Raw genomic sequence first — 16784 nt, 5'->3', positions numbered from 1 at the left:
ATATTAAACTTGTTGTAACCACTCCCCCCTTTTGTATCTAAATCCCTCTCCCGCCTAAAACCCAGTCTAGGACATTTGGCCACGACCAACATGCCGCCGACACTTTGCCGCCTGGACATTTCGCCACCGGGATACTTTGCCGCGATGGCAGCTCCTGCACCAGACTGCCGTCCGCTGCGCAGCGGACAAGCCAGATCAGTATGTCCCGACCGCCCACTCGACTCCTGCACCCGACTGGCCGACTCGACCACTGCGTGTTTAAAAGTGGACCGCCACACTGCCTAGACAAGACACTCCGGTGTGCCATCTTTTTTTTTTTTTCAACTTTGTTTTTATTAGTTTTTTGTGCATACAGACAATAGAATACAGGATATTGTTAAATGATTCAGGTATACACCAAACTTACTAGGACAACTTACGAAGAACGGACGTACTTTGGGGGGACCACAGGACAAGACAAAGACAGACCCACAACATTTAGGGAAAAAGAGAAAGGGACGGGTTGGCGGGGGGGGGGGGGGAGGGGGTAGGGATGGGGGAACGGCGTAGAAGAATCGTTTTCCACATGTTTCTCAGGCGTCCTGCACTACCACTGCGGTTGCTCTGCTCCTATCCACTTCTCGTGGGGCTCTGATTCCGGCTCACATCTGTTTCTCGGCGTCCCTCGTATCGCGATAACGCTATATCCCTGGGGGAGCCCTACTGTCAGATCGTCCGTCCCAGCTCCCGGCCCTCCATCCAAGGAGAACTCACCTATATCTATTAGAGCCAAATTGTGGCATCATTCATCCCCGGGATATCCGTCTGGGCCAACCACAATGATCAGACCTTTTCGAATTTATCGGCCGAATCGTTAACCAAACTCGTTAACTTCTCCATTTTGCAAATGAACCAAATTCTGTTTCTGATTTTATCAATAGAAGGAATCGCATTCTGATTCCACAGTGCTGCGGTCTCGCATCTCATAGCGGTAGCAAAATGTGCTATCAGCTTGTTACCCGATCTAGATACCTCATTTGTGGGTTTACCTAATAAAAATAGCCATGGGTCCAGCTGAATTCTGAGCCCCAAGAAGATCCTCTGCAGCCAATCTCGGATCTGGGTCCAGACCGGCACTATTTTCGGGCAAGACCACAGCATGTGTACCAAATCCCCTTGTTCCCCGCACTGCCTGGGGCAGAGCGGGGAAGAACCCCGAATGAATTTTGCTAATCTAACTGGGGTGAGATACCAACGTAATAATACCTTATATGAGTTCTCCTTCAATGTCGTGCATATGGAGCTAGAAGCTGCGGCTTTGAACACCGCAGCCCAGTCCTCGTCCTCTAGTTGGCCCTGAAGATCCTCCTCCCATTGTACCATGAAACGGGGTTTGACTGTCCTGTCCGAGTCAGTATTTACCACCTCTCTGTATAAGGCAGAGATCAGTCCCCGCGTGTCCGCCCCGCGCACGCAGAGCTTTTCGAAATTAGTCAACGGTGGTCTCACCGGGTGTGCGTTATAAAATGCCCGAACCTGGAGGTACCTCATAAAATCAGTGTTAGGTATGTCCGTTTCCGACTGTAATAGTTCAAAGGATTTGATCTTGCCTTTAACCTCCAGGTCCTTCAATCGACTAATCCCCAATTTCCGCCACAGCGGGAAACTTTTGTCTGCCAGCCCAGGAGCAAAGTCCGGGTTGCCATATAAAGGTGCCATCAGAGTGTGTTTGGAGGTTATAGAGCGATTACCTTTAGAAGCCTCCCAGACCGAGAGTGAGTTGAGCACAGAGGTCAGCGGAATGAGTATATCCTTCACCCGTGTCCTCGGGTACCAGATCAGATCCCTGAGCCCAAGCGGGGCGCACACCTCTCTCTCCAATGCCACCCACCTCCTGAGCCCCGGGTCACTATGCCACTGCATGATTTGGCACAATTGTGCCGCTTTGTAGTAGGATATAATGCTCGGAACCGCCAGACCACCAGCTTCCTTAGCTTTCTGCATCATTTTAACTTTTATACGGTGTGCCATCTTTAAATGTCCCACGGTACATTTAAAAATGCAGTTGTTGAAGCTGGCGGTCGGGACGTGCAGTGGGCACAGGAGCGCAGAAGTGAAGTGTCCCGGGACGGCATTTTGGTCGTGGCCAAACGGATGCGGCAAAGTGTCCCATTCCACTTTAAACCTCTCACTCACTGCCCCAGACCTCTAGAATGCCCTTCCCTTCAATAGCCAACTAGCACCCTCTTTCTCCACCTTTAAGACCTATCAAATACACTTCTTTAAAGAAGCATATGAGCAGCTCAATAGCTGATACTATACATCTCATGCATCGACCTTAACCCCATGCAGACACACTTACAGAACACCTTCCTACTGTTTCTGTAAGTTCTCGCCACTTACCACTTAGATTGTAAGCTCTTGGGGACAAGGACTCCTTTTCCCAAGGGTATTGTTGTCTGAAGCGCTTATTCCCACTAAGTGTTATATTATTATGTCACACGTGTTACTGCTGTGAAGCGCTATGTACCTGGGTGGCGCTATATAAAGATAACATTCTACCTTTATCTTACTGTATGTTATGTGTCTTAAGATAGAGACAGACGCGTTTCGCAAGAGTACAGCTACTAATAGTTTACTGCACTTCAATAGCTGTCACCCAAGCCCGTTAAAAAGGGGTATTCCTGTTGGCCAATTATATCCCCTTAAACGACCGAGTTAAGGAACAAGAAACGTTATTCAGAGAAAGGGGACGATGCTTTAAGCGAGCACTCTATCGAGTGAACCACAGCGATAGAGATAATTTACTAGTCCCCAAAATAAAAGATTCTAACATCTGTTCCTCCTCACCGGAAAGATTTATATCTACCTTTAATCAAAACTGGGAGGATATCAGAGCTGTAATTCAACGCCGCTGGGTAATTATACAAAGTGAAAGGAGTTTGGCCAACTCTATTGGACCGAGGGTGCAGATGACAGCCAGGAGGGCTATGAACTTACGAGACCAACTAGTTCATTGCCATTTTGATAAAACAGTGGCCGTTAAAAACATTAACAAGGGGACATATCCTTGTGGGAATTGTAAGCGCTGTGGGTTCATCTCTAAGCAAAAAACATTTATGAACGGCAGTAGGACTAGAGCATTTAGCGAGGGAATTCTTCAATTGCCGTACAAAAGGGGTAATATATGCACTAACATCCCTGTGTAATCTACTTTATGTAGGAATGACCTCTAAGGAACTCAAAGTACACATCTTGGAACATGCCTGTAACATCCGCTATGCTGGTAAAGATTTGGCAAGGGCCAGAAAACTAACCAGCGTTACGAAGCATTTCTACTCTAAATACGCAGGTTCAACTAAAGGATTGCTGGCTTGGGGGATTGAGAAAGTTTCATTGGATAGTAGAGGAGGCAAATTAGAGGCTGAACGGTTACGCCATGAGAGTAGGTAGATTTTCAATTTAGATAGTGTTGCCCCAAAGGGACTCCCTGAGGACCATAGTTTCTCATCTTTTATATTATTGACTGACCTAGGGTCCCTTGACCTTTAACATACTAGGTTATATGTTCTATACATGTGGGTCAATTGATATACTGATAGTATATTCGTGTTACTAATTTATTTCTCTATATTAATTTCATGTGTCTCCTTCTGATTGAGTCAAGTCACACGTTCAGGGTATAAAGCCTATCGATTGTCGGTACACAGACACGCCCCTGACTAAGCCTTCTGGGAGAAACGCCGTGTTGGGCGCCTCCTACGACCGTCTATCCAAATCAGCAGCCAGCAATATTCCTGTGTCAGCAGTGTTCCCTGTAGAGGGAGAAAGGGGGTGGCCCGGTATTAAAGGGGTTGCACCCCATTTGGCCACCCCTGACCGCACCAGGGAGACAAGGGGTTAACTGGACTGAGGTCCAGAAAAGTGATTTAACCCTTGTTATGACATGTAAATGTATGTTCCCCTGTGCCCCTGTCCCATTGTAATGTCTGGGTTAATTAGTGTCTGCATCACACACACACTAGAATCCATCCGGGAGCACAAGGGTTAATAGTCCTTTAATGATTATAGCTCTTCCGTAGGTCATAGCAAGTCGCTTTTTGGACCATATGGTGTCCCAGTTCTGGCAATGAGAACTGGGAAGTTTGGTTCTGCCAGACCCAACAGAACCGGATATTTTAATACGTTTATGTTTTATGCTTAATACTGTATTTTAAGGTATGGATAAGTTCCAGAGGAAATTCCTTTGTCCACCAGGATAGCAGATGGCCCCAGAGGCACCCAATATCTAGGATTTAAGTGTTGTTCCAAGGGTCTTGTCACCCTCCCTGATGATTTAAGGTTGGAGGAGGCTCAAACCAGAGCAGTCCCCAAGTGTCCCAGTTATCACCTTTCAACAAAGGTTATCTTGCTAAAGGTCCAGATGGGTAGACTGGCTGGCATTCCATTTGCCTATGGGGGGTTACAGAAATGAGACCCCAGAGTTCTACTGCGCATGTGCCAGCTAGCAGGGGGGCCTGTCCTAAAATGTGTTCCCCCATCAAAGATTGTCTGGAGATAATGGGAAACCAATCACAGGTACTTAAGGTTAGGGATAGAGGGACAAAAGGTATATAAACTGCTGTTCCCCATATATCCTTGGTTGTTGTTAGTCTTCATGCAAAGTCTTCGTCTTCGTTTGCTGAGATGGTTTCCTCATATCATCTGAATGATTACCATCTTGATTGCTGAGAAGAAATGCCATGCAATGTCTTGGGCTGATTGCTGTATGAAACTGCCAGTCCATATGGGACTGTGTTCATTATTTTCATCTTTTAAGTAAGTGTCTATATTTTGCTGTTATTTGTACATTTTTTGTGTGTTCACTTTTATCAAGGAATAAATTATATTTTATCATATCTAAGTCTCGTCCCAGTTCAAAGCCAGGTATATATATATATATATATATATATATATATATATATATATATATATATATATATATATATATATATATATATTTTTTTTTTTTTGGTGTAAATTACAGCCTGTCACAAGCTACCGTGACATTCCCGTATCAGCAGTCAGCTGTGTTCCTATATCAGCAGTGTTACTGTATCAGCAGTCAGCTGTGTTCCTATATCAGCAGTGTTACTGTATCAGCAGTCAGCTGTGTTCCTATATCAGCAGTGTTACTGTATCAGCAGTCAGCTGTGTTCCTATATCAGCAGTCAACTGTGTTACCGTATCAGCGGTCAGCTGTGTTACCGTATCAGCAGTCAGCTGTGTTCCTATATCAGCAGTGTTACTGTATCAGCAGTCAGCTGTGTTCCTATATCAGCGGTCAGCTGTGTTCCTATATCAGCGGTCAGTAGTGTTACTGTATCAGCGGTCAGCTGTGTTCCCATATTAGCAGTCAGCTGTGTTCCCATATTAGCAGTCAGCTGTGTTCCCATATTAGCAGTCAGCTGTGTTCCTATATCAGCAGTCAGCTGTGTTCCTATATCAGCAGTCAGCAGTGTTACTGTATCAGCAGTTAGCGGTGTTCCCATATTAGCAGTCAGCTGTGTTCCCATATTAGCGGTCAGCAGTGTTACTGTATCAGCAGTTAGCGGTGTTCCCATATTAGCAGTTAGCTGTGTTCCCATATTAGCAGTCAGCTGTGTTCCCATATTAGCAGTCAGCTGTGTTCCCATATTAGCGGTCAGCAGTGTTACTGTATCAGCAGTTAGCGGTGTTCCCATATTAGCAGTTAGCAGTGTTCCCATATTAGCAGTCAGCTGTGTTCCCATATTAGCGGTCAGCAGTGTTACTGTATCAGCAGTTAGCTGTGTTCCCATATTAGCAGTTAGCAGTGTTCCCATATTAGCGGTCAGCAGTGTTACTGTATCAGCAGTTAGCGGTGTTCCCATATTAGCAGTCAGCTGTGTTCCCATATTAGCAGTTAGCAGTGTTCCCATATTAGCAGTCAGCTGTGTTCCCATATTAGCAGTCAGCTGTGTTCCCATATTAGCAGTCAGCTGTGTTCCCATATTAGCAGTCAGCTGTGTTCCTATATCAGCGGTCAGCTGTGTTCCCATATTAGCAGTCAGCTGTGTTCCTATATCAGCGGTCAGCTGTGTTCCCATATCAGCAGTCAGCTGTGTTCCCATATTAGCAGTCAGCTGTGTTCCTATATCAGCAGTTAGCTGTGTTCCCATATTAGCAGTTAGCTGTGTTCCTATATCAGCTGTAAGCAGTGTTACTGTATCAGCGGTCAGTTGTGTTACCGTATCAGCGGTCAGCTGTGTTACCGTATCAGCGGTCAGCTGTGTTACCGTATCAGCGGTCAGCTGTGTTACCGTATCAGCGGTCAGCTGTGTTACCGTGGTGCCGCTCATGCTGGAAGGGATCCTGCCAGTGGGACCTCTATGTTATACTGCAGACCTTCGGTGTATCTGAGGACTCCCTTTCAATACTTTGGACCCGCGCTATACTCCTGTGGATTGCGGGGTATTTCCAGGGAGTTGCCGGTACCTGCGGTACATCTCAGCGTTTATTCATTTAACCCATTGGCAGCACTTTACTCCGCCTTCTCTTAGATAGGGTGTTTGCAGGCTGGGCTCACTGAATAAGGACACAAGGATACTCAAAAAAATCTACATGACTGGTCTGTATGAATATGGGACTTAATACATATGAGCAAGCTCTAAAAGTGTTATCATAGTAATATCATATGGATAATCCTGCCCTACCATAGCCCATCTAGGTATTTCTTAGATATTTCTATGAGTTACTAAACCATCAGTATTTGGGATCGTTATCCCTGTTGTAACACCTTTCCCCCCCCTATCGCAGATGGGGACCATGTGGGGAAATCTACACTTATGTTACCTGGTGTGGTGCGTTACCTGATAGGCTCACAGAAGACCTGAACCTCCGCCACTGGGAGCCTGGGGTTACCTGATTCGTCGTACACAGCGCCTCCACCTGTAAGGGTTCCCACCTGAGTGGGATGGTCCTCTTAGAGGAACCACAATAATAAGACACGCACACAGTGTATACTAATAACTGTTTACTATTGCTAATACTAATAACTTCGGTACCTGTACCACACAGAATAATGCATATAGCCGTACACATAGAAGTGCACCGGGTGCACACATCAACATAAGTATTCCCCAGAGTACCTTAAGTCCAAACCCACCCACACGTGATGGAGATAGCGCTATCCCTGGACGTGTTGGTGCACTATTTATAGATACCTGCCCGGGGCTCCAGCCCGCGGGTACCGCTATACAACTGGGTTTGATCCGTCTGATCCGGCGTGATGTCCTCCTACGCGTGGGGTGACTTCCAGCGCGGATAATATCACCACAGCTCCACACCGTCTGTACCTTGACGGGGATCCGCCTTTAGCCGGCAGGCCACAGTCACTGCTTGGATTGGCCTTCACGAAGATAGTCTCTATGTAACTGAGGGGTCTGAGCCCAGACCCAGCAATCAGGCTGCTCGACACTGAGGGTGTCCTAACTTAACCAAATAGCTAAAGGGGCAGATCTCCTTACGTAGGGCCTGTCCCTGAAGCAACCACAAACTGGGGAATGGTAACTTATCTGGGACCTCTGGGGGTAACTAGGCCTAGTGCTAGGGACTACTGCTCCCTGCACACACACCCTAACTCCCCCAGCTCCCAGCTCCAACTGCTAACTCTTTTTAAAAGCTGTCTAAACTGTCATCTCTCACAGCTTCACTGGTTGCCTAGCAACATGTAACTGCAGCCATAACTGTCTCTATTCAGAACTATTCAGAACTGCCAGCGCAGGCTCCCTTGCATTGAAAAGGCCTTAATTGCAAATGCAGCCGCCCTATTGACTAAGCCGCAGCATGTGACAATCCCCTGAGGGATACGGGGGCTATACAGTGATTAAGGATCTGATTTGAAATGCATTTATTTGTTATAGACAGAACTTCATTTGATTCCACCAGGGTTTACAATGTATAAACCTTTGCTCATCTATTCATGTAGATTTAAACACACTGAGACTAGAGGTTATTAATTCCTCCATTTCGCCGGCTGGGCAGATATCCATTTGTTTAGGAGAGGTCATTATCTAAACCCTCCAAGATATAAGGGATTACTGTGATGTTTCAACACATTGAGAATGATCTGATGTGTTTGTCTTTGTCACAGTGTGCCTGACTATTATTATATACACATCTTTGGGTATCTTACAGCTTTCTGCTGCCAGTACTGACTTTACTTAAGTGATTTGGAGACGGTTCAGATTAATTTTTTTTTAAGTGATATCATTACATTTGTTTTGTCTGTCTGACCATTGTTATATACATAATAAATGTTGTAATACTTTTGACCAACCCTGAGTGCCCCGGTATGGAGTTTCTGCGAGTTCTGCCTCTTGGGATTCGCTTTTTCTTATGTTGTTTAGAACGTTACGTATGTTTGTTTCTTTTTTTTTTTACCACTATTGAATCAAAGGTTGTGAGGCCTACTCTAGTAGCTTTAAAGTTATCACTGCCAAATCGAACAGTTTGGCATGACCCCACATCACGGTCTGACATTTGTGTGATCACGGTCGGTATTCAAAAAGAATTATCGCAAGTCATATACCGTGAGGTAGGAAAATGCCAAACTGCTCGGGATAGCAGTGCCTTTATCTCAGTCTTTTTTAAGTTCTGCTGCTGCGATCTGCCTGCACAGCTCTTAGGCCGTGATTATAGTGGCCGCGCATGCGACACAGCGCATGATGTCACGCGTGTGAAACCTGCACTGAGGTCCGAGGCGATGGGGAGGTGCGGCTGTGACGTCCCGTGAGAAGTTCGCACTCATTGGCTGAACCCGCACATCGCGTGACAAAGACAAAATTGTCTTCTCGAGAATTGCGGTCGCGCTTCATCGTCTATGGGCGGCCTCATAGAGAAGAGGTGTGTTGTTCGCACCGCGCCTGCGCACCATCGCTGTCACTATAATCGCGGACTTTTATTTTAATAACACAGTATTGAAGCAGGGGGTCTCCAGAGCTGAACCGCATTAATTTCAGCCTCGGAGATCCCCTGCTTCCCGAGTTAGGCACGTTCTATAGTGCCGGGCACGAGCTGCGCCGTGCGCACGGATTTTTAGTTGGCTAACGTTAGTCAGGCTTTCTATAGAAGGGCCGCGCGCTCGCGCAAGACAGGGAGAGGGGAGCTGCCAGACAGCGGCAAAGATGAGGAAATTCATCTTTTCGCGCCGCTGCCTGCGCTCAAATGTATGTATGTATGCATGTATGCGTGGATGTGTGTGTATATGGATGTGTGTGTGTGTGTGTGTGTGTGTGTGTGTGTGTGTGTATGGATGTGTGTGTGTGTGTGTGTGTGTGTATATGGATGTGTGTGTGTGTGTGTGTGTGTGTGTATATGGATGTGTGTGTGTGTGTGTGTGTGTGTGTGTGTGTGTGTGTGTGTGTGTGTGTGTGTGTGTGTGTGTGTGTGTGTGTGTGTGTGTGAATGATTGCAGAAGTTAAAAAAAAAATATTTATTAAAGTTTTTTTTTTCATTAAAAAAAAAATCTTATCGAGCACGTCCTTTCACTCACACAACCCATGCACACGCATATACTCACACATACATACACACACACACATATATACATTACCTGCAGCTCCCGGCACTATATACAGGAAATGCATGCGGCACGTGCACGCGCTTTCGCATAGGAACGCTCGGCCGCATCCTGTATATAACAGCCCTTACAGGCTCGGGTATGCGGTGACAGTATCTCCCTGCATTGTTTAAATGTCCCGGTCACGTGACAGGGAGATTTAAACTTTGCGGACATACCGGCACCCCATACCGGGGCCTGTACATCGGGAAGCAGGGGGTGTCCGAGGCTGAAATTAATACGGTTCAGCTCCAGAGTCCTCCTGCTTCGATACTGTATAATTAAAATAAAATAAGCTTCATTACCTTAGCGGCTAGCCGCTAAGGCAATGAAGGGGTTAAATTAGAGTACCTGGTTTGTTGGGGGTAAAGGGGGTGGGTGAAGAGGGTAGTTGCCCCAGGGTGGTTGTTTATGCCTACTGGGTGGTTTGCGGGAGGTGTTAACCCCTTCATTACCTTAGCGGTAGTAACCACTATGGTAATTAAGGGTTAAGTCCTCCAGCAACCGTCTCGGTAGGCCTAAACACCCACCTTGGGGCAACTACCCATTTCACCCACCCTCTCTACCGCCAATAACCCCTACATTACCTTAGCGGTTAGCCGCTATGGTAATGAAGCTGCCTGTAAATTTATTTTTATTACATAGGATGGCAGCAGGGGGTCTCCGGAGCTGGTATTAATACGTGTCAGCTCCGGAGACACCCGGCTTCAATTCGATGTAGTAAAAATAATTTTTTCTTCTGAGTCATATCGTGGATCCCATCTCGCCATATCAGAATCTGTGAGTTGCAGCTGCGATGTGCATCTCGGACCTACCTGTATCTGAATAGCTCGATTTCTCAAAAAATGCGAGTTTGAGCCCATTTTTTAGCTCCCGCATGGTTTGTAATGTGCGGGGAGCTATCGATCAGGAAGAAGCACTTCTCGAGCGAGTTTGCCATATTATCGGAGCATTCTGATTAGCTAAACATGCAAACTCGCTCGAGAACTACCCAAAACTTCGATAAGTCACTTATCGAATCTACTAGAATATTCCCCTATGTTTTATATTCTATTATAGCCTATGGCTGAGGCCCCGCTGCCTGCGCTGCAGCACGTCTGCGAGGCAGGCAGCGCGTGCAGCCGAGCCCCCCAGTCTGCAGAGAGCTGCGGGGGGAAAGACGCGGGGGTGTGACGGTGGAGTGATGGGGGGCGCGGCCGTGACGTCACCCGGCAGGTTCGTCCTCATTGGCTGAACCGCCGGGGGGCATGGCCAAGCGCTCCGTCGCGACTCCTGCTCTCAATTTTCTTGAGCAGGAGTTGCTGTCGGTGCAGCGGCCCTCCCTCGCACCGGGCCCGGACCCATTGTGGGGCGTCTCTTGTCCCTGCAGCGTCCACCACAGCGCAGCAGGGCAGGAAACACTGCAAATCGCCGGTTACGCTTTTCGCTGGCGCCATGGAACGGAACCCGCCGTATGAGCGGGGCCCTACTGTATAGATATCATATCTCCTCTTAGATGCCTCTTTTCTAATGTAAATACATCTAATTTGTCTAGCCTCTCCTCACAAGTTAGATTGTCCATCCCCTTTATTAATTTGGTGACTCTTCTCTGCACTCTCTAGTTCCATAATGTCTTTTCTAAGGAGTGGTGCCCAAAACTATACTCCATACTCGAGGTGTGGCCTCACCAATGCTTTATAAAGGGGCATAATTGTTTACTTCCCTTCCATCCATTGCCCGTTTGATGCAAGATAAGATCTTGTTTGCCTTTGCAGCTACTGCATGACTTTTGGGCACTATTGCTAAGCCTGCTTTTACAAACACTCCTAAATCCTTCTCCATCAAGGATTCCCCCAATTTATCCCCATTTAATTTGTAAGTCGCCTGTTTATTCTTTCTTCCCAAATGCATAACCTTATATTTATCTGTATTAAACGTCATCTGCCATTTACCTGCCCACGTTTCCAGTCTCTCCAAGTCCTTCTGGAATGAAATTACATCCTGCTCTGATTCTATTACCTTACACAATTTAGTGTCATCAGCAAAGATGGAGACTTTGCTCTCTATGCCAACCTCAAGGTCATTAATAAACAAGTTAAAAAGAAGGGGTCCCAGTACCAATCCCTGGAGGTACTCCACTCACCACTTTAGCCCAACCTGAAAAAGTTCAATTTATGACAACCCTTTGTTGTCTAGCCTTCAACCAGTTTTCAATCCAGGTACATATAATTTTTACTTTGTTCAATTTGCTTTATTTTGTACACAAACCTCGTGTGGAACCGTATCAAAAGCCTTTGCAAAATCTAAGTAGACCACATCAACTGCATTACCCTGGTCTAAATTCCTACTTACCTTCTCAAAGAAACTAAAAAGGTTAGTTTGGCAAGATCTATCCTTCATAAATTCATTCTGACTATTACTAATAATTTAGTTTTCCCATTAGGTATTCCTGAATATTATCCCTTATTAAACCTTCAAGTACAGTAGCTTCCACACTATTGAAGTCAGGCTTATAGGTCTGCAATTCCCAGGTTGTGATCTAGCTCCCTTTTTAAATATAGGCACCACATCTGCTTTACGCCAATCTTGTGGTACTGAGCCTGTGGAAATGGAGTCCTTGAATATTAAATGTGATGGTTTGGCTATTACTGAGCTTAACTCCTTAAGAACTCATGGATGTATGCCATCAGGGCCAGGTGCCTTATTTACTAACATTTTATGAAGCCGCCTATGAACTACTTCCTCAGTTAACCAATTGTTCGTAATATAGAGGTTGTGGCTTCCCCCGTGGCACTACAATTGAAATTGATTCTTCCCTGGTAAACACAGAGGCAAATAATTTGTTTAATACCTCTACTTTTTCCTTATCTCCAATAATCTGCCTGCCCATCTCGCACTGAAAGGGTCCTATATTTTCTTTTCACATTTTTTTGTTATTAAGGTAAAGAACTTTTTAGGGTTGACCTTACTTTCTATTACAATCCTTTTTTCATTATCCATTTTTGCGAATTTGATTGCCCTTTTGCAATTTTTGTTACATTCCTTATAATTCTGATATGATGCCTCTGTCCCTTCTGACTTCAAGAATCTAAACGCCTGCCTCTTCTTTTCCTCCCCTACCTGTTTATTAATCCACATTGATTTTGACTTATTTATTTTATACTTATTACCCAAGGGTATACACTGATGTGTGCTTTTCTAACAATGTTTTAAAGACTGCCCATTTATATTATACATTTTTCCCTGCAAAAACATAATCTCAATGTATTACTTGTAGATTAGTCCTCAGTTTATTAAAATCTGCCTTTACAAAGTTTAAGGTCTTTGTTGAACCCAAGTAATCTGTTTTTTGATAATTTATTTCAAATGAGACCATGTTATGATCACTGTTACCCAAATGTTCCAGGACTTGAATATTTGCTATTACTTCTACATTGTTTGATATTATCAAATCCAGTATTGCCCCTCTCCTGATTGGTTCCTCAATAATTTGGGTCATGTACCCCCAAAACCTGTTTCCTTTAGTTGTAATGCTAGTCTCATTGACCCAGTCTGTCTGGATAATAAAAATCACCCATTATGCAAACATGACCTAGTTTTGATGCCTTCTCCATTTGCAAAAATATTTTAGCTTCCTCAATCTCACAGATCTGGTTTAACATATAAAACATACCCCACCTCCTCTTTTATTTGCTCGGTCCTTCCGAAAAAGGGAATAACCATTTAAATTAACTGCACATTAGTTTCATGCCACCATGTTTCAGTAATGCCTACGATATCATACTGCTCCCTTGCAACTATTAATTCAGGCTCCCCCATTTTATGTCAGGCTTCTTGCTCTGTCTGTACTATTATCTTATCTGCTACTTCCTTTCTGCGCCAATTGGGTTAGTCTTTAGAAGTTTTTTTTAGTACTATCTGTTTTTACTATGGGTGCCTCGCTGCTCGCCAAACTCACACTTACCCTCACAGAGTTAAGTATCTCGGGAAGCAGGGGGCCCGGAACGGAAATTAACGGGGTTCAGCTCCGGAGACCCCCTGCTTCAATTCTATGTTAAAAAAACAGTAATAAAAAATTAAAAAAAACACGAATTATTCCTTTAAAGAGAGGGGTTTTGTATTAATATGATCATATTATCACTGGGGTGGAGGAAACAAGTTAAACGATAACCCCACTCTCAAAGTCCACACAGCAAATTCAAACTTTAGGAACGCATCCCATGGATTAATCAGGGCTTAATGGGTGACACATTACACTTATTATTGTTATTAGTTCAGCTTGAATCTAAATGGGCCACCCCTTCAATGTTCTGATAATATGTGGCTGCATTATCTTCATGTGACGTAAAACAGATGAAAGTTTGTGAATGTTATCAATTCTCTCAACGAGACTGCAAAATGAGGGGAGAGGGGGGAGAGGGGGAGAGGGGGAGAGGGGGAGAGGGGGAGAGGGGGAGAGGGGGAGAGGGGGAGAGGGGGAGAGGGGGAGAGGGGGAGAGGGGGAGAGGGGGAGAGGGGGAGAGGGGGAGAGGGGGAGAGGGGGAGAGGGGGAGAGGGGGAGAGGGGGAGAACAAATATAAAGAGAAATAGTGAAGGAAACCATTCTTTATATACTGTAAATAACCATCTGTTTTACTTTAAAAAATAAACAAACTGTAGGTGAAATAATGACACTGACATGCACAAAACATTAAAACAAGGTAAAGTAGAAGTAGTTATCATTTATCTTTAAATGTTTGAAAATATTTGTTTGATTGACAACATATACTTTGACAGGCGGTCAATCGTGTTTGCTCCACCCTAATTATAAGGTAATCAGATGTATATAAAAAGACATCCCAACAAATTACCCAGTTAGGAAAGGGGCCTCAATAGGGACTAGGTTAGGCAGAGATATGGGCACTAAAATACCCTAAACTTCAGGCTGCAATGTTGACAAACATTACCAATCCCAGCATAGACTTTAAAACATATTTGAAAATAGTTGTGTGTAAAAAAAATAAAAAATTGTAAGGTTAAAACTAATAAACCTATCACTGTCATTAGTTCACTTTGGTCCTAAATTGGACTGCACATTTAAAAGGTGGTCAGCTATAATGGTTATGTATCAGCGTCCCACACCATCATTCCTACGGCAATGTCCATTACAAGAACACTTCTATACAATACTGTACTTGTACTGTACCATGGGCAGAAAGGAAAACACTCAACAGAATTGATATACTCAAGTCTGATTTCTATTACTTCTAACAGCCCACACTCTCAAACACACCTATTAACAGCATTTCCTATATTTCATTGCAATTACATTAATTCCAAATCGGAAACATTGCATTCAGTTGTCATTATCTTAGTCACCGCACCCATGTGAGCTCTTGTCAGCTACAGTTAACATGTAGCTCAGTGAGTGTGTGTGTGTGTGTCAGTCAGTGTGTGTCAGTGTGTAGGAGGAAGCAGCCAGGGCTGCATTTTCCCCCTTTCAGCCTCACTTCTTCCCCTCTGCTCACATCCCCCACAGCAGACATTTGACTCAACCTCCAGCCCCCAACTAACCAAACCAAGATTTCTCCACAAACACATTCCCAAATGTAGTGATTATTCACTACAACAACTCTGCCCTCTCGCATATAAATAACTTGTATTTTTGGTGAATCTGTACTGTCTGCATTTACTTTATCTTGTGGGATGTTTTGTGTGTGGCAGGAACAGCGAGTCAAGCACACAGTGTGCAAAAGGAAGCCCTGGGAACCCACAGCACTGAGCGCGTGAGAACCTCCCTGCTCCCAGGGGCTGGGCCCCTCACATACACCGGGGCTGGGCCCCTCACACACACCGGGGCTGGGCCCCTCACATACACCGGGGCTGGGCCCCTCACATACACCGGGGCTGGGCCCCTCACATACACCGGGGCTGGGCCCCTCACATACACCGGGGCTGGGCCCCTCACATACACCGGGGCTGGGCCCCTCACATACACCGGGGCTGGGCCCCTCACACACACCGGGGCTGGGCCCCTCACACACACCGGGGCTGGGCCCCTCACACACACCGGGGCCGGGCCCCTCACACACACCGGGGCCGGGCCCCTCACACACACCGGGGCCGGGCCCCTCACACACACCGGGGCCGGGCCCCTCACACACACCGGGGCCGGGCCCCTCACACACACCGGGGCCGGGCCCCTCACACACACCGGGGCCGGGCCCCTCACACACACCGGGGCCGGGCCCCTCACACTACACAGGGGCTGGGCCCCTCACATACACCGGGGCCGGGTTCCATTCCCTATCACAGACTTATTATTATTATTATTATTTATTCACTTATCTAAAAATAACTGTTTCTCATCAGCAAATAAATCAGATCTGCCAACCCTTCCCTACACAGGACGACTACGGCAAAGAATCTAGGAATGATACCAAACTCCATTGATTTCAATACGGGTGGGTCACGGGTTCGGTTCCTGGAGTTTCTTTAAACTGACACTTTTTTTTTTTTTTAAATAAGTTTTTAACCCTTACCATCTGTGCAATCTTCAGTATACCCGAGCAGGATCTGATGTAGCCGGTGTCCAGCGGCCCCGGGCTTGGCTGGGGGGGGATGTTGCTGCTGCTGGTGGTTGTCCGGATGACCGTCACATTGCGAGACATGATGGCTGCTGCCCCTGGCTCAGGTCGGCTCTGTAGATGAAAAAGTCTAGTTCCTTTTGGCCTCCAGTCCCAGCTCTGGAGTAGATGGGGTCGCTGGATTAGCGGGTGCGAGTGAGGTAATAATGAGATGATGCTACAGGAACTTCCCCTTCTGTATGGGGAGGCACTGACCCTGCAACAGCTCCGCCCGAGGTGGGCTCACACACAGCAGCAGTGCTGCTCACTCACTCACTCACTCACCCACTCACCCACTGTGTAATTGCACCGGGGGGTGTGCTGACTGTGCGGAAACTTGTTCTGTCTGCTGAGTTTTGTGTGCTAAACATTTATTCTGCCTGTGCTGAGCATCCTGTTATGTGTGTATGAGGGTAGAGCCATTTTTATTTGCGTATGTCCCCCTCCCCTCATCCTCTCTAACCCCCCCTCCACTCATCCTCTCTAACCCCCCCTCCACTCATCCTCTCTCACCCCCCCTCCCCGCATCCTCTCTCACCCCCCCTCCCCGCATCCTCTCTCACCCCCCCTCCCCGCATCCTCTCTCACCCCCCTCCCCGCAT

The 16784-nt window shown here is 46.1% G+C and overlaps 1 protein-coding gene across 1 annotated transcript in view; it reads right to left on the bottom strand.

Moving 5' to 3' along the window:
* Positions 1–16485, bottom strand: part of CMTM7 (CKLF like MARVEL transmembrane domain containing 7) — a 69690-nt gene extending 53205 nt beyond the window's left edge. The window contains exon 1 of the mRNA XM_075587032.1: positions 16099–16485. Within this exon, the coding sequence (XP_075443147.1) occupies positions 16099–16227 (129 nt within the window). The 5' untranslated portion in view covers positions 16228–16485. The remainder of the gene's footprint in view (positions 1–16098) is intronic.
* Positions 16486–16784: the final 299 nt, after the last annotated feature.

This window comes from Ascaphus truei, chromosome 2 (assembly GCF_040206685.1).
Source record: "Ascaphus truei isolate aAscTru1 chromosome 2, aAscTru1.hap1, whole genome shotgun sequence".
In the NCBI taxonomy this organism is placed as follows: domain Eukaryota; kingdom Metazoa; phylum Chordata; class Amphibia; order Anura; family Ascaphidae; genus Ascaphus; species Ascaphus truei.
This window is presented reverse-complemented; position numbering and strand designations above follow the sequence as displayed.